General features: G+C 37.8%; 2 protein-coding genes and 1 long non-coding RNA gene across 7 annotated transcripts in view; 1 reads left to right on the top strand and 2 right to left on the bottom strand.

The window, feature by feature from the left end:
• yellow-b (L-dopachrome tautomerase yellow-b) overlaps nucleotides 1-3738 on the bottom strand; it is a 15810-nt gene extending 12072 nt beyond the window's left edge. The window contains exon 1 of the mRNA XM_033475812.2: nucleotides 3382-3738. The gene's annotated coding sequence lies outside the window, so the exon portion shown is untranslated. The remainder of the gene's footprint in view (nucleotides 1-3381) is intronic.
• The window catches only part of LOC143263855 (uncharacterized), a 21383-nt gene extending 5806 nt beyond the window's left edge, over nucleotides 1-15577 (top strand). Inside the window, exon 3 of the long non-coding RNA XR_013037188.1 lies at nucleotides 13118-15577. This is a non-coding gene — a long non-coding RNA (uncharacterized LOC143263855). The remainder of the gene's footprint in view (nucleotides 1-13117) is intronic.
• Nucleotides 10468-27624, bottom strand: part of BuGZ (Bub3 interacting GLEBS and Zinc finger domain protein) — an 18294-nt gene continuing 1137 nt past the window's right edge. The window contains exons 2-7 of one of the 5 annotated variants that reach the window (XR_013037181.1): nucleotides 26647-26773; nucleotides 26203-26567; nucleotides 25692-26025; nucleotides 25067-25463; nucleotides 20106-20407; nucleotides 10468-14961 (exon numbers count right to left, since the gene is read on the bottom strand). Coding sequence is in view for 4 of the 5 variants with exons in the window: in XM_033475899.2 (XP_033331790.1) it covers nucleotides 20298-20407; nucleotides 25067-25463; nucleotides 25692-26025; nucleotides 26203-26567; nucleotides 26647-26773 (1333 nt within the window). In the remaining variant the exon portion in view is untranslated. Of the gene's footprint in view, nucleotides 20408-23752; nucleotides 23880-23912; nucleotides 24224-25066; nucleotides 25464-25691; nucleotides 26026-26202; nucleotides 26568-26646; nucleotides 26774-27624 lie in introns of those variants that run through there. The other 4 variants (XM_033475901.2, XM_076528633.1, XM_033475899.2 and 1 more) reach the window with 4 other exon arrangements.

Below are 27624 nucleotides of genomic sequence, written 5' to 3' on the forward strand. Positions count from 1 at the left end.
TGAATCGCAGCAACGCTGCGACCTTTCGCGGCTCAGAATTTTCGAATCCGTAGATCGTTTTTGAACGGAATACCGGCGAAAACGATACGATTATTATACGATTTTTTATGTGATTATTATACGATCATTATAATATGAATATTATAGTTACCGACAACCATAAAATCGAGCCGCGAGACTCGATTAACGCTGGATTTACGGAAACCGACAAAATGGCGGGTCGCTAAGTTTTTGATTTACGATTATTCGTATCGTGAAGATGCATATATAATATAATGATAATATAATAATAATATAATAATAATATAATAATAATATAATGATAATATAATAATAGTATAATGATAATATAATAATAGTATAATGATAATATAATGATAATATAATCATAATATAATGATAATATAATCATAATATAATAATAATATAATCATAACATAATAATAATATAATCATAATATAATAATAATAATAATAAATGTGCTCCGTAAATCTAGCGTTAATCGCGTCTCCTCTTCCAAAATTATCTATTTTTGCTTCCAAGCCGAGTTGACAATCGAATTTACTGTATTTGGTAAGTTTCGAGCCGAGTCGACAATTTGCCCTGAAAATTGTTGCGCTCATTCGCGAACAGGTGTAAAATAGGAGCACTATAGTTCTACGAACATTGTTGCGGCAAGAGCCGGATTTAGGTCAACACTACCTCATTCACGCTCTAAGGAAGTGGCATTTAGTGATATCTAGATGTATTTACGGCAGAAAAAAATTCGTTGCTACAAGATAAGGGAACAACTAAAATCATCGCCTTGCAACCGTAATTGGGCGAAGATAAAGAAAGCGGTCGCCGGAAGCTTATAATAAACGCGCGATATTATTTTCATAAATATTAATAATTAATAATATTATAATATTATAATTAATAATTAATATTATATATATATATAATATTATAATTAATAATTAATATTATATATATATATAATATTATAATTAATAATTAATATTATATTATATATTATAATATTAATAAATATTTAAAAAAAGCAAAACTTAACGACCAGTCATCCTCGATTCAACGTTAACGTCATTTTACCCGCGTTACGGAAATTCTAAGTATATAACATACATGTGTACGTATATGTACATACGAAGCAGAAACGACACGTTTTGCATATCTGGAGATTGGATCTGACTTATGCGAACACAATGAGCAATCCAAAAACCTTGAGAGACATGAATAAACATCCAGTTAGTGGACGACAAATAATAAGAGTGATCTAACGTTTCATTTATCTTCTGTTCCGTTTCAACGAAACGTTCTCCACAATTTCATGAAAATTACGTTTTCTGTATGGAAATCGTGAAAATATTTCTCGTTTAATTCGTAACTGATAAACAGCCCAGAGGCTTGTAAACGTTGTTTCATTGTTATTTCACTATTTTATAGCGCAATTCGTTATTTCATTTAGTTTTTAGCTAGTCGGCGTCGTTCATAATTCCGGTAAACCGCTTTTTTTCAAATGATTGAACAATTTCTTTTTATTAAAATTCTGGACGTTCGACATCGATCTACCGTGCAACGGTGTCAAATCAGCGTGAACTGTTGCGATGTCGAAATCTCGACGATTACGTCTCGCGAAGTGCCGTGATTTTGTCGGAGCAGTGTGAACGCGGTTTAAAAAGTCGCCGCGAAAGATCAGGCGACTCAAAAATTGTCGAAGTCGATCATATCGCAGAAAACAGCACTCGAAGACGCACGAAGACGGATAAAAAAAAGTGCATCTGTTTCTTCGTTCGATCTACGAAAGCCATTTCTTTAAATTCGGATAAAAAAAAAGAGAAGAAATTAAGAGACAAGTGGTCTTTTCGTCGTTCCAAGTAATAATAATGATAATTTAATCTTATAATATTAACCCTTTGCACTCGAGTGGTGACTCTGAGGCACCGCTCTAAAATTGTTACATCACGTACCAAGATCATTTTTATCTTATCAAAGTTCAGATGTAAAAAATTATTAGAAATCTAACTAAATATACACAAAATGCACTTTGTTGCATAAAATGGAAATACCACAAGTCGGAAAAATTAATTTAGATTTACGGTTAATAGTAATAATAATAAAAAAAATAATATAATATAGCGATAATTTCATAATAATAATTCACCGTTCGAATAGAGAAATTCGAGCGCAATATTTCGTCGAATGCAAGAACGCTTCGGCGAACCGCTGTATTTTTGCGGCCGATTAAGAAATAATAATAATAATATAATATAGCGATAATTTCATAATAATAATTCACCGTCCGAACAGAGAAATTCGAGCGCAATATTCGGTCGAATTTCGAAGAAAACGATCGCGTTTTACACGGTGCAAGAACTGTATTTTCCGCTGTATTCTTGCGGCCGATTAAGAAATAATAATAATAATATAATATAGCGATAATTTAATAATAATAATTCACCGTCCGAGTAGAGAAATTCGAGCGCAATATTCGGTCGAATTTCGAAGAAAACGATCGCGTTTTAAACGGTGCAAGAACTGTATTTACCGCTGTATTCTTGCGGCCGATTAAGAAATAATAATAATAATATAATATAGCGATAATTTAATAATAATAATTCACCGTCCGAGTAGAGAAATTCGAGCGCAATATTCGGTCGAATTTCGAAGAAAGCGATCGCGTTTTAAACGGTGCAAGAACTGTATTTTCCGCTGTATTCTTGCGGCCGATTAAGAAATAATAATAATAATATAATATAGCGATAATTTAATAATAATAATTCACCGTCCGAGTAGAGAAATTCGAGCACTATATTCGGTCGAATTTTGAAGAAAGCGATAGCGTTTTAAACGGTGCAAGAACTGTATTTTTCACTGCATTTTCGCGACCGATTAAGAAATAATAATAATAATATAATATAGCGATAATTTAATAATAATAATTCACCGTCCGAATAGAGAAATTCGAGCGCAATATTTCGTCGAATGCAAGAACGCTTCGGCGAACCGCTGTATTTTTGCGGCCGATTAAGAAATAATAATAATAATATAATATAGCGATAATTTAATAATAATAATTCACCGTTCGAATAGAGAAATTCGAGCGCAATATTTCGTCGAATGCAAGAACGCTTCGGCGAACCGCTGTATTTTTGCGACCGATTAAGAAATAATAATAATAATATAATATAGCGATAATTTAATAATAATAATTCACCGTCCGAGTAGAGAAATTCGAGCGCAATATTCGGTCGAATTTCGAAGAAAACGATCGCGTTTTAAACGGTGCAAGAACTGTATTTTTTCGCTGTATTTTTGCCGAATTAAGAAACTCTGGAACGCGACGGTAACGAGGTGAACGCGAACACCGGGACACTTACTTGTCGATTCTATAACTGCGCGTAAAATTCACTGGAACGTGGACGCACTACTTTCCTCGCACATTCTTCTCTAATCGTCCGGTGTGCCGATCCGCGTCCCGTCCATCGGCGATCCTCCGCCTCGTTGATTTATCGATCACTGGGCCGTCGTTTTTAGAACGAAATCCGTGGCTCGCCGGAATAGTTTTTCGGACGGATCTCGTGTGTGCCGAGCGTGCGGAGTAGCGGCCAGGCCGCGGCGGTAACGTGCGACGGACTGAGAAATTTGTCAACGGTTACGAAGGACGTTCGTTCTCTCCTCTCCTGCGGTACCGTTTGATACCGTTCAAGGCTCAGCGGGCACTGATCCGCTCGACAGACCTGCTAAAACACCGTGATCCGCCGGGTTCCCCGCTAAACCGTGACGTTATTACGTAGTCGCTGCCCACCCGGTGGAATGGCACGGCCAAGAAACTGCCGGTAAAATCGTCATCGTTCAATTTATTTTATCGCGTCGCCTTAAAAACCGTCGCTTCCATTTTCTTTTTTCCTTTTTTTTTTCTCTATTAGGCGAACCGTACCTTTTTTTTAAGATCTTCTACGAGCCGTTTCAAGCCGTTTCAGTCGTTTTAATCATTTTGACCATTCGCCGAATCCGCGATTATTTACTTTGCCGCTGGAATACGAAACCCGAAGGCCGCGGAGTTTTATGGAAAATAAACATTGTTCGCGTTATTTTCGTACAATTTTATTTACAGTTTTATTTTTATTATTATTATCTTTATTAGTAACAGTAGTAGTACAAATTATGCGGACAATTTTTATGAATTTTGAAAACTGACCAAAAATCACGAATTAGAAAATATTCTTGACACTATCGTCATTATCATCACCACTATTATTAAATATTATTATTTATAGTTAAATATTAATTAAGTTAAATATTATTATTAAATAGTGGTGATGATAATAACGATAGTGTCAAGAATATTTTCTAATTCGTGATTTTTGGTCAGTTTTCAAAATTCATAAAAATTGTCCGCATAATTTGTATTACTACTGTTACTAATAAAGAAAATAATAATAATAGTAATAAAAATAATAATAAATAATAGTAGTAATAATAACGATAGTGACAAGAATATTTTCTAATTCATGATTTTTGGTCAGTTTTGAAAATTCATAAAAATTGTCCGCATAATTCGTACTACTATTACTACTACTACTACTAATAATAATAATAAAAATAATAATAATAGTAGTAATAATAACAATAATAACAACAATATTTTCTAACTGACAATTTTTGATCAGCTTTCAAAATTCACTGCAGATTTTCAACTTTTTGATTTCAGTTTTATCGATCGAATCGCTTAGACTTTGTAAAAATTTTTTTGGGGGGGAGGAGGGAGTTGATCCGTGTTGACTTTAACGCGTTAAAGATTTTTAACGTTTCTGATAAATAAATAAACGCATAAAATCAGTGGTCCACTGGTTAACGCGAGACGCGCATTTTTCAGTACGTATTAATGAATAATATAATGATTTATTGTATTTAATATAATTATTTTATTGTACTTATTACATTGTAATTATTATATTGTATTTATATATAATATTAATATTAATAATAATATTAATACAATAATAATTTATTACAATAAATTATTATTATATATATATATTATATTATATATACATACAATATAATATAATAATATATATAATAATAATTTATTGTAATAAATTATTATTGTATTATATTGTATTGTAAATAATAATATTATTGTATTATAAATTAATTGTCCAGTGCTTGGACAATTTTTCAAAGGGGATATTATATCGCAAAAATCTGCGTACTCGAATGTTTTCCCTCGGCTTCGTCCGCGTTTCCGCTGGATTAAAGATCCGTCCACGGATCATTTCCAAATCTGAATATTCAGCGGACCGTTCGATCGGCCTCGGAAACTAGGAAATTACAAAGTTCATCGACCAAAGAGTTAAATCTCGTTTTCCAGCAACGAAATGACGAAACACGTAATAACGACTAAATGAAGGAGTTCCGTTAGATTCCGTGCTTTCGTACAATGAACGTAAATTTTCTACGCCGAAACAACCGTGTATTAAGAGCTGACCGGAAAGTGCGTGTTGATATTTTCAAGCGAGCGCCGTGGATTTATAATTTTTCCGGCTGTTTCTCACGGGAGACAGCTTTCGACACTTCGAATATATCCGCCAATTATCGTTAGAGCCTGCTGTCCATTATTTTGCACCGAACGCGTACGAGACGTCCGCGTCGTTCGAATATAATGAAAACAATGAATTTAACTCTCTCTCTGTTCTTAAATAATTGAAATCTTATTTAATTTAGAATATCATTAGAATTATTATTATTTAGAATTTAGATCTCTGTTTTACCGTGACAAATGAACTTCCGATTTTCTGCATCCCTTAGGCTCCCTTAATTGGGACCTTAATTTGCGCTCAAATTGTGCACAAAATTGGACAATTTGGTGAGAGGAGATACGATTATTACACGATTATTGTAGTTGCCGATTGTCAAGAACTATGAAAACGAGCCTCGAATAATCGTATCTCCTCTTCCCAAATTTTTTTTTACAGTTTTTATTACTATAAAATTACATTTATAATTAAATATATTTATTATATTAATGTCATCAGGGAGAATTCGCGAACAAAATAGCAAAACGATTCGAAGAATTTGCAAATGCGTCAACGCGTTCCCTTATTCCCAAAAATGTCTCGCAATCCGGAAATGGCGGGTTCCTCGGATCATTCGAAGCAACTTCTTCCTTTACAAAAATGTTCTCCGAGACACCGTTAACGAGATATTAACGAAAAACAGTGACCAATAAGAATCGAGTACGGCTGACGCGAGGCGGCCCAGCCAACCCAGCGCGCGAAGCTCAGTTCCGCTCATTGGCTCGGTCGCCTCGCGCCAGCGGAGCTCGCCACTCATTGGTCACTGTTTTTCATTAATAACTCGTTAACGGTGCCTCGGAGAAAATTTTCGTAAAGGAAAAAGTTGCTTCGAATGACCCGAGGAACCCGCCACTTTCGGATTGCGAGACATTTTTGGGACACCCTGTAGTAATCGCATAACAATCGTATCTTCTCTTCTGAAATTGTTCATTTTCCTTTCCAAGCCGAGGTCAAATTAGGAAGATCGAAGATCGATCGCGTTTCTAACGATCGATCGTTGGAGATAAACATTTATCTTCGTCCCGATAGGAAAGAATGTCCTATCGGGAAAAAGAAGAACACGTTTTTCCACGAAAAAACGGTCTTAGCACGCGCTGATAAAATTGATGATTTTCATTGGTTAACCGCGCGCGATTACCCGGAACGACGACGAATCGAGATCCGCGGATCGATGTCTTAGATCGTACGGCAAATAACAGGAGGATCTCACGGGGAACAATCGCTTTACCGTTACATTTTGCATACAATCTTAGGCACAGTGGCTCTCCAGAAACTTTCTCCCCGGCGGGACTCACGCCGCAGGGAAGTGAACCAACGTCGCTCCGCCGTCTGATAAATCAGTTTACAATTAACTTTTCCTTCGCGCCTCGCGTTTTATATTCTCCATTACTTATTATTTCCCTCTAGCCACCCCGTGGGAAATCCTCGCTGCTCTCTACCTTTGTTGCGCAATTTTCTTATCGCCGAGAGAACGCGAGACGCTTTTTATCGATCACTTTCACGCACAGAAACTATTCCGTTTGAATCGCCGCGAATTATTGTCTCGCCTCCCCCCTCCCCCTCGCACGCATTAGTATTAGGAGCTGCGCGATCGACACGCTCGGGCGAATTTCGAACGTTTCGGCCCTACGCGAACCGAACTGGACTGTTTCGGTAACTTGGCTAAGTCTTCCGATTTTATCCGATTTATTTATTATTTATTTTTTTATTTATTATTTATTCTCATTTTTTTTATTTATTATTATTTATTCTTATCTTTTTTATTTATCATTATTTATTCTTAATTTGTATTTATTATTATTTATTCTTTTCTTTTTTATCATTATTTATTCTTATTTTATTTCTTATTTACTTTCATTCATTATTTTGTCCGATTGTAAAAGTGTGAAGCGGTTGATGATATATGCAAACGAATGTAAGAAGGCTATCGGAACGTGTCAGTAATCTATTCAAGCTCTATTGTAGTTCCATTTTGCCGCTTGATCCGCGTTTAAATCGGCCCTTAGCCGGGCCGTTCATAAGTAGACCGGGGGTCTTTCATTCGTTTACGACAAAAATGTCTAAAAAAATGTCATAGTTTCAACGATTCAATTTCACACGACTGAAAACGTAAATATAAATGTAAACGCGTTTCCTGATCGTGAATGCGCAAGAAACTAAGAGCGGTCATGCTTCGGTAAATACCGTTCTTGAAATTTCAGTAAAAAGATACGGGAATCGATGGCGTCGACGATATGTGTGTGTACGGTGTTGGTTCTGGCCTGGAATCGGGGCGAACGTGAACAAAAAATAACCCTTTTTGTAAAGCTTTTTCGAACGACGGTTCGGAAGTTTGTTCGGCGAACCGTAACAACGAAAACGAAACGTCCTTGATTCGAGACGAGAAGTTTAATCGGCCCTCTCGGCGCGACTCGTTCGCCACAGTCGCGAGACCCTGGTGCGCGCGCGCGCGCATTTTTTCCGCGACTTTTCTCGTCGCGGCATTATTTTTCCTCTCCCGATTGTCTGCGCGGCCGGCAGCAGCAGCAGCAGCAGAAGCAGGTTCTCGACTTTAGACCTCGGCTGCGACGAAGTCGGTTGCGCGATTTCGAGGTCGATTGTACGGAGACCATATTATGAGACTTTGCTTTCACTTTCGCGATCGCCTCTCCTATCGCGGACGGTTTTGCGTTCGACCGCGGAATGCATTATCGTGCCCGTTCCCTCCGGTCCCGGCAGAAGGATATCTCGGTGGCATTATTACGATCCCCGTGTGTGTGTGCGCCGTTATGCCATCAAATTCATTAAACTTTTTAATGAGTTGCAACACCGTCCGTTTGTTATGCATCGTATCTGACTTTTTCCGCGTTTAGAGGGACGGACCGATCGATTCCCTGATTTGCCGATCAAGTAAATTCTCCCTAATTCGCGGGGGACACGATTATTAGAGCCTCGCGGCTCGTTTTCATAGCTCTTGGCAATCTGTGATTATAAAAATGAGCGCAAGCCTCGAACGATCGCGTCTTCTCTCCCCGAAATTGTCCATTTTTGTGCGCCGTCCGAGCGCGAATTAGGGAATACTGTAATTTCTCCCTAACTCGCGCTCGGATTGCGCACGAAAATGGACGATTTCGGGGAGAGCGGACACGATTGTCCGTGAATCTACCAATAAATGTAAATTACTAGCATCGATGTACGCTAATGCGATTCATTTATCGACCATTTATCAGTCTTTTCAACTTCGATTGAAAACGATATCGTCATCGGCACGACGAAATAATCCTACAATGCATATAAAATCGCGGATCGACGGATCCGCGATCCTGATTTATCGGCAACGAGATCAAACTTTCTAGTTTCGACGATTTAATTAATTGTAAAACGACGCATGAAATGAGAGTTAATTCTTAAAAAGCTTGAATTACAATCTTTTAAGAAATGTGTTGCTACCAACCCCCCCTTAATTGACGCTCGGATTGCGCACAAAAATGGAAAAAAATATAATTTTCCATATGAAAAATTGTTTGAATTTTCTTTCAAAATAGAAAGTCGCGTATAACATTTATCCGCGTGTACCTTAATTTTCAATATATCCTGGCAGCTCATTTCTGTCGATAGAGAAAAACCGTCTAAGAAATAAAGAATATCATAAACAATTCGCATTGTCGGGTGCAATTTAACAAGATTCAGCTACCAGCGCTCCGTTCACCTAATAACCTTTAAGGCATCCACGACCTGCATGATCTTTCCGCTGAAATATTTGGTCTCTTCTCTTGCACAAACGAAGAATATTTACTCGTGGTGCTCAACGCGACTCCCGTTCAACCGAGCTTATCTGATATAATAAACTTTACTTGATATAATAAATAAATAAAATAAAGTAATAAACAGAACTTGGTATAATATTTCGGAAATAATGAAAACAACGTAGTGTCAACTTCGAGTGACGATAACTCCGCGAAAAATCACCGTAGAACAATGACTCTTTTTTTAAATTAAAGCTTGAAACCTCTACTTTCGGACAGTGTATCCTGATTTCGAGTACCATGCACCCTCGCCATTGTAACGCTTTAAATGCGAGGCCATGTTCGTTGTATTGAATATCGTCCGAGTTCGACGAATTGCACAGACTTTGGAACAATTTTTGTCCGAGATGCCGTTCACAGCAGAACGAAGTTCGATCTTTTCCCTTTAATCCAAAAAAACTGAAACTCGGCTGCGATTTTTTCTCGCAAGGTTACAGCGGTTTATAGTAACCCTTGCATGTCGAAAGCAATTCGGAGGCCACATGCCACGATTCGAAGGCAATTCGGAGGCTATGTGACACGATTCGGAGGCAATTCGGAGGCCACATGCCACGATTCGAAGGCAATTCGGAGGCTATGTGACACGATTCGGAGGCAATTCGGAGGCCACATGCCACGATTCGAAGGCAATTCGGAGGCTACGTGACACGATTCGAAGACCATTCGGAGGCCACATGCCACGATTCGAAGACAATTCGAAGGCAATTCGAAGGCCACATGCCACGATTCGTCGAAGATCGGTCACGCACCTGTAGCTCCGCGGTACTTTTTACCTGACTCACACCCAAACAGACCATTTTGTGTTGTCTTCTGTCGAACCTTAGCATCGAGGTAGCAATAAATCCCATAGGCGTAGCACTAGCACAAGGAAATTCACAGCAACACGAAATTTGGCATTTCCGGGAGAAATTACTGTACATGAAAGGTAATCGGTGAAGGATTGTAGGGGAAAGAAAGAAAAATGGCTCGATCGCGCTTAACATCATCGTCTTGTGCTCAATGATATACAATTAACGAACACATTTCTTTAGAAATGAATGATTGAACCGAGCCAGCCGACGACGACGAGGTTAATCGCGACTCGACTTGGCCGAGGCGATGTTACTAAACAATTTTTATTTATTGATCGTGTTTCAACAAAGTACAGGTGTATCACCCTTTTTCTCATTTTTCTAGGACATCATTGTCCCCTTCTGCGCAACGGCAGTCGGCTGAAAACAACAATGTTGTTGAAGAGTAGAGACTACTGCTAATTTCCTTAAGCGGTCCGCGCAAGAATAAAGTGCGACCTAAAAATTAGGTTTCCAATACTTGCATCATAAAAATCTATTTTCAAATATTACACGTGAAAAAACTAGAAGTGGTAAACACAATTTCACTATTGTTGTAACTTTTCTCGCGAACATGATCACTACTGCACGTAAATTAAAAAAAAAAAAAAAAAAAAAAGAAAAAAACCAAAAAGAGAGAAAAAAGAGACGAGATACAACAAAAAAATCATAGAATCCCCAAAGACGATAATAAACACATTATTCGCGAGAACTAGCTGCACCAAAGAATCGTATGAAACTTTTTCATCGATCCATCATTCTCGACGATGGTATTTACCATTTTCTCGTTTCGTCCTAGAACGGCACCGGACTGAAAGCTTGTCGTCTCTTGAACGGCACATTGTAATTACAGAAAAAAAGAAAAGGGTTCTCATTTATATAATTAAGAAGAAGAATCCATTATAATCGACCATGTAAAATTAACCGCAATCGATTGGAAAAATTAACTGCAATAAATACATAAATATACGATTCACGACAGACCGGCCGATATAATTCGATCGGCAAGAACTAGAACTTCACTAGTTGCCGTCCTCAGAATTGCGCGCCGTCGATCGTTGTTGGGGGCATTTTAAAACTAAACAGAAAAACAAGTTCGAAATTCACGCTAAAATTGAACTGCAACGATAATAAGTCGGGTCTAACGCTAAAATTACCGTCTGTTCCGCACACAATAAAATATACAACACATTTTTCACACGACGTCGACTTGTACTACCGCGTGGCGGCAGCAGTGTCGTACAAATATAATACAAGAAAGCATAACGACCGAGAACCCTTTTTCAACGGATTTTCAGCAGCGGCGGCGTGCACGATTACAGACACGAAGTAACTTTTTACATTGTTACCGATATCCGAGCGAAGACTCAACGAAATATCGCATATTTCTATCATCTATTAATTGTAATGCAGAAATATACGTTAAGTTTTTGGTTCAAATATCGCGAACAATGTGAAAGTTACATCGAGTCTGCAACTTTTGTCGCAACCGCTGTGTCTCGTCGAGTCATCGATTTCGATCGACAATCGTTACGCCCTAACCGCTCTTCTATGTTATAGATAGATAGATAGATAGATAAATATAATAAATGTGCCGTTCTAGGGGTAACGCGACCATAATACAGGCTGTCCTAAAAAATGCCTCGCGATCCGGGAGCGGGAGGTTCCTGAGGTCATTTGAAGCAACTTTTCCCTTTGCGAAAATTCGATCCGCGGCCTCGTTCACGAGTTATTAGTGAAAAACCAGTGACCAATGAGAGAGGCGAGCTCGGCTGGCGCGAGGTGGTCAAGCCAATGAGTGCGCGAAGCGCCCAGTTCCGCCGATTGGCGGCTCGGCCGAGCCAATGAGCGCGCGAAGCTCAGTTCCGCCGCTTCGCGGCTCGGCCGCGCCGCGCCAGCCGAGCTCGCCGCTCATTGGTCGCTGTTACTCGTCGATAACTCGCGAACGAAGCCGCGGGTCAAATTTTCGTTAAAGAAAAAGTCATTTCGAACGACCTCGGGAAGCCCCCATTTCCGGATCGCGGGACATTCTCGGGCCACCCTGTATGCAGAAAACGTTTCACCGCAGAAAAACTATTATTGTACTGTCAACGGCTTTGTATACGATCGATCTAAAACAAATATACAAAGACTAGAGACAACTAAGAGGACAGAATCGCGTGTACGAGATCTCCGCGAGCGATCGCCGCGAAATAAATATAAACCATATAATATATATATATGTCCATCGACAATCGAATTCCGCAAAGGTAGCACTTAATTCCCGATTGGTTCGAGCCGCCGGACAAAGATATTAGAATGATAAAAGAGCCACCGCGTTACCGGTTCCTCGAGCAAAGCGACCCCCACGAGCGAATCGTGCATCCGCTGTCACCAAGTGGAAAGACATTATTAGCGTAAGAGGGAACAGGATAATGAAGGGTCCTTGCGCAACGTAAGATACAGATGTATCGATATACACACAGAGCCAGCTAAGCATTCTACGAACGATCGAACTGCCGAACGAGAGCGCCGATTCGACTGTTCCCCCGCCGTTTCCAATGTCGTGTCGAAGGAATCTTCGTTAAGCCGAACAAAAACGAAGAATCACGAAAACGAACGAACGAATTTCCGAACGTGAACAACGAAACGTACGGACGGACAACGTGCCCGCGGTGCTTTCGGCAGCGATGCAGCACGCTTGCCGAGAATTTGTTTCGCGCGAGTACCAAAAAGAAAACAAAAAAATGAAAAGATAAAGAGAGAGAGAAATAGGTTAAACGAGACGCCCGTCGACAACGGTCGACGCGGGTCGATCTCCGCGCGAGACACGACGCGACGCGAAGTTCTCTCGTTCCAACGTTTCGAACGATCGAGTCGGTTAATACAATTTACCCGCGACTCGTTACTCATTACGATTAATATTGTTTCTCGGTCCAGCCACGCGTCCCTGCGGTCAAGGAGTATAGGACTTCCCGATTTTCTGATCAACCCATCCGACGACGACGACACGACGACGCGCGACCACTCGGAAGGGTTAACCGGCGAAGCAAACGACTTCGCTTCCTTCCGAGGAACGCGCGAACACGTAGGCGCACAGCCTACAGCGCGCGCGGGTCACCGGTGGCCCGACGACCGGCCGAAAAAAGAAAAAAAAAAAGAAAAGAAACGAAACGGTCGAGAAGACTTTTCTTTGTTTCTTTTCTTTTTTTTTTTATCAGCCGAGCCTGAAGAAATCGGGAAGCGAGCATATACCTCGACCATAGGACGGTAGGTCCAAACAATCGCCTGCCTTCAGGCAAGGGACCGATAAGGTCCAACAGCGGTCAGAGCTGTGATTGGTTGAAACAATATGTGGCTATCGCCCGTCATTCTGGGAGAACGTACAGTTAACATGCAGCCTTGCGCTAAAAAGTGTCAAACCAAGAGACTGAAACAACAACGGAAGAATATGAGAGAAAAAAAATAATAAAGAAAAAATACAGTAGTAAGAAAGAAAAAAATCAAAGCGAAGTCCGTTCGACGAACTCCGTTTACGGTTCCGATGATTACTAAACAGTATGTATATATATATATATAATATATATATATATATATACATATTTATACATTTATATATTTATATATGTATATACGTAACAGAGAGAGAAACAGATTATATTACACACACACGGTGCTCGATTAACAGTGTACAAACGAATCGGTTCCTTTGGAGAAGAAAAAAAAAACAATCAAAAAAGTAACCGACGAACCTTCGAGCGAGATATTTCCCAGAACGACAGGCTACGCCCAATCTTTCGAGCTTTCCACAGAACGTCTTTATTCGAAACAAGTTTGATAATGTGACACTCAATAAATAACAGAATTTCTACATGTCCAATTCTGCCATCGGATTGTCCTGCCGAATCCAAGAACGAAAGGAAAGCTCGGCGAAGAGAGAATAATGTCCCCCGAGAAATTGCCGACCGTTTTCTTTTTCCGTTGGTGAACGAGAATCGGTCACCATTTTTTTCTTTTTTTCTTTTCGGTTCCTTTTCTTTCTTATCGCTCCGACTGTTTTGAAAAACATCGGCGGCGTGAGTGGCGGGGAGAGAGGGGGGGCGGCACGCAACAACCGATCGCCCATCGTCGGATCGTCGGGAAAAACAAATGAACACGGAGAGAGAGACCCCGCGCGGCGGTGGAAACGAGTTCCCCGGGCACGATTCGGAAAGACAACCTCTGAAAATGAATGTATATACTCATAACGATGTGTAGTTTTTTTTAAAGGTACGTACACGTGTTGTACGGCACGGTATGCTGTTTCATAATATTTTTTGTTTTGTTTTTTTTCTCGAAGTACTGGTAGAAGTCGAGTGAAAGAATAGACAAACAGGGTGCCTACTGAGGTAAAACCATCACGAAGAGAAAGAAGTATAATAATAATAATAATAATAATAATAATGCTCGCACGTTACTACTCGTGTGTGCTCTTCACGAACGAACGGCTCGTTTTAGTTTATAACAGTACGATGATTCGTAAACTCATATACATATATATATGTATATATATATATTTCGTATTATTTTTCGTATTGGTTTGTTTTTTTTTTTTTTGGTATCTTTGTTTTCATTTTCGTTCGTTTTATTAGTTTATTTTTTTTTCGTTTTGTTTTCGGTTTTTCGTTTTGCTTTTGTTTTTCTTATCGAGCACAAAAAGTCTCGTGAATTTTAGTCGCAGCCTCCTCTTGCACCGTCTTCGCCACACTTTCGCAATACGGTAACACGTGCCGACTTCCATTCGTCTGAAAGCATGAAACGTATGAAAAGTTCGAGCTTCGGCGATCGAAATTCCCGGGGAGCAAAGTATCGATATCACCGTCCACCTAGGAGGAGAACAGTGATTGGTGTACAAAGTGGTGTCGTTTTTTGCTCTCTTTTACTCTTGCCTGCTTTTTCTTTTTGGTTATGTTTGTTTGTTCTCTCTCTCTCGCTCTCTCTCTCTCGCGCTCTCTCTCTCTCTCTCTCTCTCGCTCGCTCGCTCTCCCGTCGCGCGAATCCTCGCAGACTATATATTCGTATGTATGTATGCATGTATGTATGTATGTATGTATGTATACTTAAGATCGCAAAATACATCGACACGAACAATTGTTAAACGGTCAACTTTGCGTCATTTTTTGCTATATCAATAGACACCCTGAGAAAGAAAAACAGAACAGATAGAGAAAGAAAACTGTTCAGAACGACAGCGGTGAAGACGAAAGGAGGGGGGAGAAGTTCTTTCCGAGGGATGCTGTAGAGTTCGGTCTTTTCTTTTTTTTTTGGTGTTTCTTTTTTTTTCATCCGATCGTAGAATCCGACGTCGATCGAGAAAAATCGATCGAATAGTGTTGCGCGCGAGTGATAAGAGGAGTTCACACGTCCCCCGAGTGGATTTTAAACGAAACCGGACAACTCCTCGGACAACAGCAGTTGTAAAACTCCACAATCGGATATATATCAGAAGAAAAAGTCGGTGGTCGGGGGGGGGGGGGTTGTAGAGGGATAAAGTAAAGAAAATGGCGTGAGTCGAGTGTAGAGAGAGCTGGTGTCAGATTTTGTAAGCACCCTCTGTACTTACCACTCACTCATGCGTCGCCAACATGTTCCTTGCAAAGGAAGAAGGCTTTCTCGGATCGAATCGGTTACTTCTGCTTTAACGGCCGACGAACGATATTCGTTAACAGCCGCTTGTTACACGATCGAGATCCAAAAAGATTTCTTGGATCCACGTGCCCCGCCGAAGTGAAAATAAAATGATAGAGGTGAAACGCGTCGCCTACAATTATCTGCGGTATACAGGGTGTCCCAAAAATGTCTCGCAATCCGAAAGCGGCGGGTTCCTCGGGTCATTCGAAAGAACTTTTTCCTTTACAAAAATTTTCTCCGAGGCACCGTTAACGAGTTATTAACGAAAAACAGTGACCAATGAGAGGCGAGCTCGGCTGGCGCGAGGCGACCAAGCCAATGAGCGGAACTACGCTTCATGCGTTGGTTGGCTGGGTCGCCTCGCGTCAGCCGTACTCGATCCTTATTGGTCACTGTTTTTCGTTAATATCTCGTTAACGGTGCCTCGGAGAACATTTTTGTAAAGGAAGAAGTTGCTTCAAATCATCCGAGGAACCCGCCATTTCCGGATTGCGAGACATTTTTGGGACATCCTGTGTACCTTTCTCCTTGGTACCGACCGATAACCGAAGAAGACACAGCAAAGTCACACGGACACGTGACGGTGGCCGTTCGCGAGTGACAAAGGACTACTCTGTAACCAAAGAAAAAGCCGTTCCTTCCCAATACGAATGAAATACATATTGTTTCTTACGGTCTATCGAACACCGCGAAATCGGTTACAGTAATAACGCGCTAGAACACCGTTCGCCTAAATTCGTTGTCAGAGAAGCATTATCGAATTTAACTTCCTGTGTTTTTGCTTATTGCTTTTTTTTTTGTTTCATATAAATGCATCGGCACACCATTGAAACGTAATTACATTTCCGTTTTAATCGAATAATTTTGCTCTTTAGACTATTATGCGTTATTAACGTTTATTATTCGGTACTTTTATTTATTCTTGCCACTCTGCATGAACTACGCTATTTTTTCGGCTACGCTACTCTCTCTCTCTCTCTTCCGATGGTAAAAAATCTAACATTATAGAAGATTCTTATTATGTTATAAGATAACTTTATGTCGTTTACATGGATAAATGAAAGACTCGTTTCTATTAACCACAGAAAGTACTACGTTCCTCCTATTTTATATGTATAACGTGTAGTTCGATAGATATTAATGCGAGACTTCCGTTCGGTAATTGGTAAATTTATATAAAAATGCTAAAAAGTAATGAATTTTTAGCCAATATAGGTATTTCGATATGCACCTTAAGTTATTGAATACAAACGTTTTCAATGAAGAAAGAATGATCGATCGTGTCAATAAAGGTACGTTATTCTGTAGACAACAAAAACTATACATAGATTATGTGTATATATGTTATTATATTAATGTTAAAGATATCGATAACCATGAAATGACAGGAAGTTAAATTTCAGCGAGTTCGCATTATCTTATTCCTCTATCATCTCTATCATTTTTCTTTGCACTCCTACCAGGCAAATTTTGCATTTAGAATCAGTCGTATCTCACCGACTGTGAAAGCTGAATTCAGCATTCAGAAATTGAATAAACTTTTAAAACGGTATGCTAGAGTTTGCCCTGTATTAAAATTACAGTATTTGTATCCTTATTGAAACGCTTATTCGTAAATAAAGGTGTTACGTCAAGGTTATGTCACAAACACAAATTATTTACGATTTAATAAAATTATTGGTAACTAATACAAAAAGATCAAGCTTTAAAAAGATTCACCGGTGGCAAGTCCGTGCAATTTTGTTTCGACGAGTGAGCGTTAAAATATACGTAACTTTATGTTTTCATAGTAACAATATCTTATCTGAAATACGTTTAGATCTCGATGCTTTCAATATCTCCGTACAACGGTGTTAAGATATATTTAAAAATTTTTTTCTCGGTTCGAGTCCGGCTCAAACTGATGTCTTTTTTATAGATTAAACATTTCGTTATCGTTATTCGATAAAATTTCTTTTGGCTCCACCTATAATTATTAATAATAAAACATCTTTAAATCTACCTTACATATTGATTCGATCAAATAAATTTGACTTAAAATTATTCTCGTGCACCCGGATAAAATATCTTTGTAATATTTTGAGAAATACTTTTAAATAAATAATAATTATTGCTACTTGTATACTACACAAATTTATAAGTAATTTGAAAAAAAATCGACGTTTACTACTTATCTGTGATAATCATACTTCTACGATCATAAAACATAATTAAGTTAATAAAAGTCAACTTCTCTGTTTCGACATGATGAAAAAACTTTCGGGGATGATACTTATGATACGATAACGTTACTGTAAAAACACAAATTAATGTCTTCTTTCATTTCTAATTTTCAACAACCACGATTTCAAACAGAAAACAGAAGTATTCATACCTATAAAATTTTTTATTTACGTTCAGACAGTTCCTTGGTCTAAATTTCATTGCATCTGCATAATCCAATCGCAATGTTAAATTGCAATTGAGAAAACAAGGCAAAATGAAACATACGTTTCTATAAGATAACTTAATCGTTTGGATGTGCTGAATTAAGCTTTGATAAGACAGCGATGTAGTACGTTATATATCTTGTACACTTACAGAAGAGATATAGTAAAATTTCAGTACTGTTTAAATAGGCTAAATATTGATCTGTGCAATTCTATAATGTTTTGTAAACGTAAACACAAAATCCAATTAAAGGTTTTTCAAAAAAAAATAAACCAGCACGAACAATAAAAATGCTACACAGAGATGTGCTTCGGTAGTAACAAAGAAGAAACAAGTTAATGCGCAACAATTATTAATAGCTTTACACTTCAATATTAATACCCTTTAATTATGTTTGCCATCATCCTATTTGGATTCCATCTTGCAAAATATTAGAGAAACTATTTCTTTCTTTTTAATAATTTTCCACTGTTATTTTCACTTGGAATAACTTTATTTGAAAGTAAATAATGGAAAATATTTAGGGTAAGTACCTATACGTATTACTCATAACGAATATATTACATTCACGTGTAACTTTTCTATAAAGTTCAAACGTGTTACTGAAATTGCGTACCATATCTCTTCTAATTATTAAAAATATGTATACACATAGTGCTCCGAACACTCTTGATCACAACAAGAGGTATCGGGGGGCCCAGTGTACAGTGACTACGTTATATAGTGAAAGATCTTTAACATATTCTTTATTGTAAGGAAAAATATACTCTAAATGTTTCGTTGAATCGAACGTCCCTTAAAAAGGTCCGTAGATAATGTATATCGACCGCGCAAAAGCAAGCCGATTCGATCTGAAGCGTTAACAAAATAAAAGTTGTGACAAACTAACCTGAGGCGACAGAATATTCACACTGCGGCTGACGTGTCAATTGTTTTCTTTTTTCTCAAGAAGAATCGGGCTGCTTTGTCTATGTTGTTTCATATCGAACATATCGAGAATCAGAGAAACGAGCGCACGAGCGCGCGCGCGCGAAATGTCGAAGCGAATTTCGTTTCAAGCTGCAGTGTGAAGGATCACCTTTCCGCAATCGCGTCTCTCCAAGAGAACACTGGTGCAGAGGCTGAGAAACAGCGAGTGGAAACGGTCTACCATGAAATAATATAGGACGAAGGTATATTATACAGTGTTCACCTCTACTTAAGACTTACCGATCGAAAGATCCACAACATCTTTCAAAAACTGACTCGATATATTTGTATCACAACAAGTAACGTAAAATTCTTAGCGTACGGCTTTGCAACAATACAACGTCTGCTGCCATCATCGGGCAGCTTCTCACGAGTTTTCGCTCAAATATAGCCATCATCAACGAGACAATAGTCATAATTGTTGTATAAAACTACAACTTTCAATAGCAGGTACACAGATAATTATTAATATTAATCAAAGATCGATAAAAGGGGTCGTGTAAAATCCCTATTGCACCATCCGAGCGAACAACAAAAATTGCAGATTTCAACTGACAAGATGAAAACCGAATTGTACGTTGCTCGTCCGGCGATTCATCGAACTCCTTCAAGGGCACAAAGGAACTCATTTTGCATGGCTATATCTCGTACACGTAAAAAATTGTATAGTTATATGTTTTCTCTTCTTCTTTTCTTTTTTTTTTTTTTTACTGTTTTCTGTCTGAATTTTTCGTCTGAATCAGCCAATCGAGGAAGGAACTTAGCCGACCGTTTCCACTGCACCTGGTAAACCCTCTCAGGCATTGACGTGATGTGTTTTGCAATGACATATAATTAAAAAAACAAAGATTTTGCTAACTTCGTGTAAACTTCGTGGGAGAAGATGCGTCAAGTGCAGCCGCGGCCGATCAACGAAGTGTGTCCACGCGAACTAACATGTTTTACGCGTGCTTCTTCCCTCTTCTCAGTCAGGTCCGGACCCTAATAAAATTTAGGGGCGGGCCCAAAGCACGAAGTGCAGTGGCGGGGTGGGCCCGTCCATTGGAGGTGATCATCTGAAGCGTGGGTGCATCATCGGAGCCAACATGGGCGCACCAGGGAAACCCATTGGGGCTGCGAATGCAGGATGCATCGCGCCCGGTGGTAACGCTCCTATCATACCTGCAAATCACAATGCATCATAAATAAATACACCCGCATAACATTATTCTTCCCGCCCCTTTCATTGTTTTTCTTTTGTTTTATTTTCTTTTTCTTTTAAATTACTTTCTTCTGATCTTTTTTTTTAACAATTTATATATAGTCTTCATATATATATATATATACTTACGTTGCAAAGAATGATAGTTAAAACATAAACAAATAAAACTCTGTGTGTGTGTTTGTGTGTGTGTATGTATGTGTGTATGCATGTATGTATGTACGTGTATTTCGAATGCATAGAGAATGCTCTCCTGTTTGTTCCCCGACCCGATCCCCCACCCTTTTTCAATCGGAGACCGGGAATCCGATGAGAATACAAGTTTACTGAATTAGAAAAAGAAACGTGAGAAGATGACGGAAAATTTTTACATTCCGGAACTTGATCCAGTGCGTGGTTTCGTTACTCTATTAAACGGGAAGTTGCCTGACAGCCGACCGATGAAAATGTTCAGAAATGACAAATATCGAAATCCATCGTAGTGTTCTCCCTTTTTTACACGAGAAACCAAAGAATCGAACGAACGGTGTTGTTCTCCTTGCTATTCGGTTCGTCTATACTCATTTTTAAGTAGTGATAGGTGATTGAAAGAGAGAGAGGAAAAAAAAGAACAGAAATTTTACACGATGTACCTATACACATAAATGAGTGAAAACGAAAAAAAGAAAATAGAATAGAAAATGAAAAGTATAATGTATTATATCCAAAATGGAGTCAAACCTTTTGAAACGAGCACATGTCGCATCTGCTGGAAGGTTGTGCCCTTTCTTTTAAAACGACGTAATGATAGAGACTCGAGTTTTTCCTAGGTCTACAGTATACACCCGCAAGGGTTTATTATTTAGCAGCCCACCTACGTCTATCTAGCAACTTTATCAATGCGTATTGCCATACTATTTAAGGTATTGAGCTTAGCATGCAGTGTGCCGCATATGCAATACAGGTCACAACAAACGGACAAAATGTGATATACCACACAAAACCTCACACCATACAAAGAAAAGAAACTCATTCTTTGATATAATATTGTAATACGTTTTCTCATGATCCGAGAGCAAATCGCTCGGCTGCCAGCCGATCTTCCTAAACGCTTCTCCAAAAAACACTTTCGAGGAATAAAATAGGACAATACAAGGTATCCAAAAAATGTCTCGCAATCCGAACGTGGCGGGTTCCTCGGGTCATTCGAAGCAGCTTTTTCCTTTACAAAAATTTTCTCCGAGGCACCGTTAACGAGTTATTAACGAGAAACAGTGACCAATGAGAGGCGAGCTCGGCTGGCGCGAGGCGAGGTTGGCTGGGCCGCCTCACGTCAACCGTACTCGATTCTTATTGGTCACTGTTTTTCGTTAAGAACTCGTTAACGGTGCCTCGGAGAACATTTTTGTAAAGGAAGAAGCTGCTTCAAATGATCCGAGGAACCCGCCATTTCTGGATCGCGAGATATTTTTGGCACACCCTGTATAATATCGGATATATCGTCGGGAATATCGTCGGATCTGTCGTTTTTATGCGTATTCTGATTCCGTGTATGCGACACGTTGTGAAATTTCAATAATTGTAGAGAAGCAGAAATTCACTTGAACCTTGTTCCGACATCGTTGCTCCACAGACTGGTAACGATAACTGACCCAACACATTAAAGAAAATTTCGATTATAATTGTTATTCCCTTGTTCACCGATATTAAAGTGGATACAGTAATGTCTCCCTTAAAATGGACAATTTAGGAAGAGGAGATACGATTGTTCGAGCCTTGCAACTCGTTTTTATAGTCGTTGACAATCGATAACCATAAAAAACGAGCCACGAGGCTCGAACAATCGTATATCTCCTTTTCCAAAATTGTCCATTTTTGTGGACAATCTGAGCGTCAATTAGAGAGACATTATTGTACTCTCAGTGTTAGATATGTGTGAGACAAATCAATTATTACTGTTATACGTCTACGCAAACGTTTTTTGGGCCAAATGAAGATTGTTTACCGTGGAACTGACTCGATTTCATTGGAATCACTCCTACGACGAAAAGCTGGTCTATGGTGTGAGGAAAATACGTTGCATTCGTTCTTGTTGCAAGTTTCCTTTAACGTTACGATGTATACCGCAATAAGGACAACGGCAACGGAAAGTAATCCCTTCCCTCTTCCTTCTTTTAGTACTCTAATTTTATGTGTTAAATAGTTTTCTAGGAAATACATCGAACTATTTTAAAGAGTCTCACACACAGGTTTTGTTAATTTTCATTTAAAAAAGATAATAGAATCAAAGACGTAACAACCAACGATCTACGTGAGATAAAAAGTCTGTCAAAGATATCTGTGCTATGCTTCGGATGAATGTGTATATTAATTTTCACAACATATTAATTATCATTTTTTAAAGAACTTTCAATTAAAAGTCGATTTTTAGTTCTATCGACTTATGAATATCGTTTTACAAAGCCAATTCTTTTAACTCTGATCTTTGTTATTTTCATGTATGAAACTCGTTAAAGGAAATTCAACTTTCTCAATTTAGTACTGTTAAGTACCAAATTGTGAAGACTGAATTAGTTTGCTGCATTTGGTACCCTTAATGATGAAAACAGAAAAGGAAAATGAAAATTTGGATCCATTAATTCCAGCTATAAAGAAGGAAGGGGTAGCTCTATTGTTGCCGAAACGATGCATGTCTTTCAAAATGATAACTTCGAACGACTGTCAGTACCGTGCCCAAAAAGCGGTTTCTCACTACTTGTATCACAACACCAGGATTTCAAGCTATATATGTAATACGAAGAGACAGGATGACAACACTTTTGGCAAGGTAATGGCGAGTGTATCGTAAGAAAAATATGGTTTAGTGGAGAGACAGTGTGTAAAGAAGCTAATGAAACAAAAAAGTAAAAAAAATTATATGTACGATGAACCAGCCGAGCGGCCGAAAATCGAATTAATTTCATAGTAGTGGTTTTATCGATTAAGAGAACAAATTTTGTACATATACATACATATAAATAACTACACACACATATATATATTATATATAAATATATATAGATATATATATATATATATATATAGAAATGTATAAAGAAGGTACATATACATACATATAAATATATAAATATATATATATATATATATATATATATATATATATATATATATATATATATATGCGTATAGTATGTGTATATATACGTATATCTACGTCACATAGAAGAACCGCGAATTATGTATTGCAAATTGAAAAGCAGGCATATTATATATGTTTCGCGATCATAAAAAAATATATAAATCTAGCGTAATCGTGCTTCTGGTACCGAGTACTCTAGTTTCAAGAGGAGGCATTTCACGTCCAAAGGGTCGTGATGTGTCCAAAATCAAAGTGTGGCTGTCCGGCGTTGAAGGAATCAGAACAGATGCAATATCGCTGGCCGCTCGACCCACCTGCCCAGTGACAATAATATAAATATACAGAAATTTATATATATATATAAATAGGTGTATTAATGTGACAATGATGATAATAATAATCATAATAATAATAATAACAGTAATTAATAATTAATAAGAATAATAATAAATATAACGATGTGTATATATATATACATTATATATTTATCTATATATTATATAAATATATACACATATATGGCTATATATATATGTATATATAGGCCACGTCACCGCATGCTAATTGCTAAGGACCAACCTTGTTGCGCTTGTATAAAACACAGTTTTAGTAACCAGACTGGGTTCGTTCGACACTCACCAAGGAGTGACTGGGCACCCTGGAAACGCACCGTTAAAGCATAAACGTACAAAACACGCTGTCACAAATTCTGGCATACAGGTGAATCCTGAGCGTGCTAGTATCTGAACAGTCATACTCTCCTTTTTCCCTTTCGCTTTCTCTCTTCACACAGTTTTCTGAGGTCTGAATATCTTTTACGGGCCACATGAGAAACTGATTTCTTTTATAAAGTATTTCTCTATCACTCACAGCCATCCATATAACTTAAGACTAGCCATTGGACAAGCCTAATTTTATTGCCATAGGAATGGGCAAGGGTTGCTCAGTGAACGGATGAAGTGCAAAGGTATAGTATACTATGAATGTCAGATGAAAAACATTTTTGTCTCAATGATAAAACTATATTTACAGTAAATGAATCGTATAAAATTCAAGCTTTCGGATGTCATTACCGTTAGAAAAATATTTGTTTCATTTGGAAACATTCAAGTCTCTTTACATTAGATCCAACGAAATTATTGTACTGTTACAATCGATGAATAAAAATATGCAATGTATGACCATTTATTGCATAAACCATTACCTAATTTTGGCACTTCAATTTTAAAATCCTACTCTTCCTATTTTGCTCAAATAGGAAAATAAATGTGATTGACATCTTGTGATTGACAAACTCGAAGAAGCAGAATAACATTACATTTAGAAAAACGTAATTTAAGTTATACATTTCTTTAAAATGCTCCCGATCGTTCGGAATTGAAATACTGTAATACTATATAAAAGTGTTCGAGCGATTTAAACACTTATATAATCATAAATGGATTATGATGGAATACCCTTATTGGAATGGGAATAAACACATAAAATTATAAAGACTTACCTGGTGGCAGGCCCATGGGGGGCGGTCGCATCATGTTACCTCCATGAATCAGAGCGGGTGCAGCTAAGGTCATAGTAGGTCGCATGAGTGGTGCCATCAAAGCGACAGAGCTAACAGGCATTGCAGCTGATGCAGGAACCATAACCGCTTGTGGAGGTCTCTGAAATCTCTGTTGTTGTTGAAGAGCATTTAACGCTGCCTGTTGCCTCTGTTGCTGATCCTGAAACGCAGCAGCTGCATTAGCAGCTGCAGCTGCTTGTTGTTGCTGTTGCTGTTGCTGCTGTTGTTGTTGCTGCTGTTGTAATGCGGCAACTTGCTGATTAGCTTCAACCTGTGCATTGCGCGCTTCTTCGCTTTGCCGTCGTTGATATTTCGGAAGTCTTGCTCTAATTTCTTCCTAAAATATAAAATATTTTGTTATTTACTTCTTATATTCAATATGAACATGATAACTGTTTTACAGCCGTTGACGCAGTCAGATCAGCCTTCCTCAACATGTTAAAAACACACAGGTCATATAGCATGTGGTTATAAATTTATAAAAATAATTGTATAGGGCATTCAGTTGAAGCTCTGCATTAGAATCACCGGCTGCGATAGAGTTAGTAGTGTCTTGTCAACTCACTAGACTTAGATCCTCTGGTGGATGAATGATTTTAATGGCAGCACTAGTAGTGGCTATAAGATTTACTTTTTGATCATTTCCAATATTATTACTAGTGGTGGTATTACTATCAGCATTACTGTAAGCAGGGAATGTCGGTTTAACTGGTCCTATCGAGCCACCAGCTACTGATGTAATTGGTTTGAAATCTGTGCCCAAAGGAGATGTAACAGCTGTGGACGCAGCCGTTGAAACAGCTGCGGCACTTGGAAATAATGGGCGAGACGGTGGTATAGATGCACCTGACACCGGCGGTTGTATACCTGGAGGCATGCTTGGCATACCAGGCATCATACTACAAAAAAGAAAATATAACTTATTATTTCGTTTTTACATCTGTTTTCCCTGCTAACAGTACATACTGTTTTTGAAAACATTAAATGTGTATTTACCTAACTTGCATTAAACTAATATCACAAAAGTTATTCTTCTTTCACGTTGTCTGCTTTTGGAAGAAAAAAAATATACATACCCAGGTCCCATGAAAGGTGGACCTACAGGACCCATAGGTCCCATCATATGATGCATGGGTGGTGGGAACTGACCCATTGGTGGCATACCAGGATGAGCTGCCATACTCGGCATTACACCTGGCATCATATTTGAACCTGTAGGCATTGCTCCTGGAGCAGAACCCAACAAACCCTCTGGCTTAGTCTTTTTCCTAACAGGTTCATCTTCGCCAGAGCTTGGTGAACCAGGCCTGCCTCCATTTCTTTGCCTTTCATGTTCTTTTGCATCGCTCGGTGGTATACCTTCCATACCATAAATTTCTATTTCAATATTACTACGATTGGGCAATGAATTTGGAACCTTGTCTATTGCTTCTTTGTGCACCTAAAAAGAATTAAAGTAATAATTATTTTACAGCTTTACTTTTAGTATAAACTTATTTTATAGCCAAAAGGTTCATTACCTGCATACAGTGTATACTGAGTCCTGGTCCCGTATAAAGTTTTTTATGACAAATATGACACTTGAAATGTTTTGCTTTTTGGTGTTGTATCAGAATTTTCTCATCCTCAAATTCTCTATTACAATACCTTTAAGAACATGTTAAGGAAACTTACACAATTTAAATACAACTTCTAATATTTTACTTTATGATTGTTTTAAAGATATTTGAAAACAAATAACTTTAACTTACATCATTTGCGTATACAGAGTTATATAAAAAAGGTTATAAAAAAAGAGTAGCAATACATGATACTGCTATCAAAATTTATCTTGGGTAAAACGTGAATCCAAAATTATACACAAGATAACACATATATTACAGCAACATTGAAGTATGTTAACGTTGAAAACTCTACTAGAACCCAAACTTGTGGGAGAGCTATTTATATTATGCATTGTTTTTTTCATATTAATCAATTACACACAAACAATTTTTTATACCTTTAATTCCTGATAAGATACTTTATATTTTTTAACTGAAGCAAGATCAATTATAACACATCAAAGTGCCAATAATAAAATGCTTATAAATAAGTAAGTAAAAATTCTTTGAATAAAACTGTATAAGAAATTATATAAACTCATTGTTAAAATATTTTCAAGAAATAATGATTCTGATTTAATTTCTTATGAACTTAAGTCTTCATACTTGGCTAATTAAATTAACTACATTTTTATTCAATTATTAACTTAAAAATGATTATATCTAAAATATTCCACTTTGTAAACATTATAAAGATATTTATAATATTATTATATGTATAGTATGAATATTATTAGTCTCACAGTAGATAGTAGTACTAAAAATGATAAATTGTTTAAAAAATGTTAAAAAAATTCAACTGACAATAATATAAGTAATTTAATATTTTGATGCATTATTAAATAATATATTAGTATCTGTTTGAAGAAATACTGGTTTTCAAAAGAATACACA

The sequence above is a fragment of the Megalopta genalis genome, chromosome 2 (assembly GCF_051020955.1).
Source record: "Megalopta genalis isolate 19385.01 chromosome 2, iyMegGena1_principal, whole genome shotgun sequence".
NCBI lineage: Eukaryota > Metazoa > Arthropoda > Insecta > Hymenoptera > Halictidae > Megalopta > Megalopta genalis.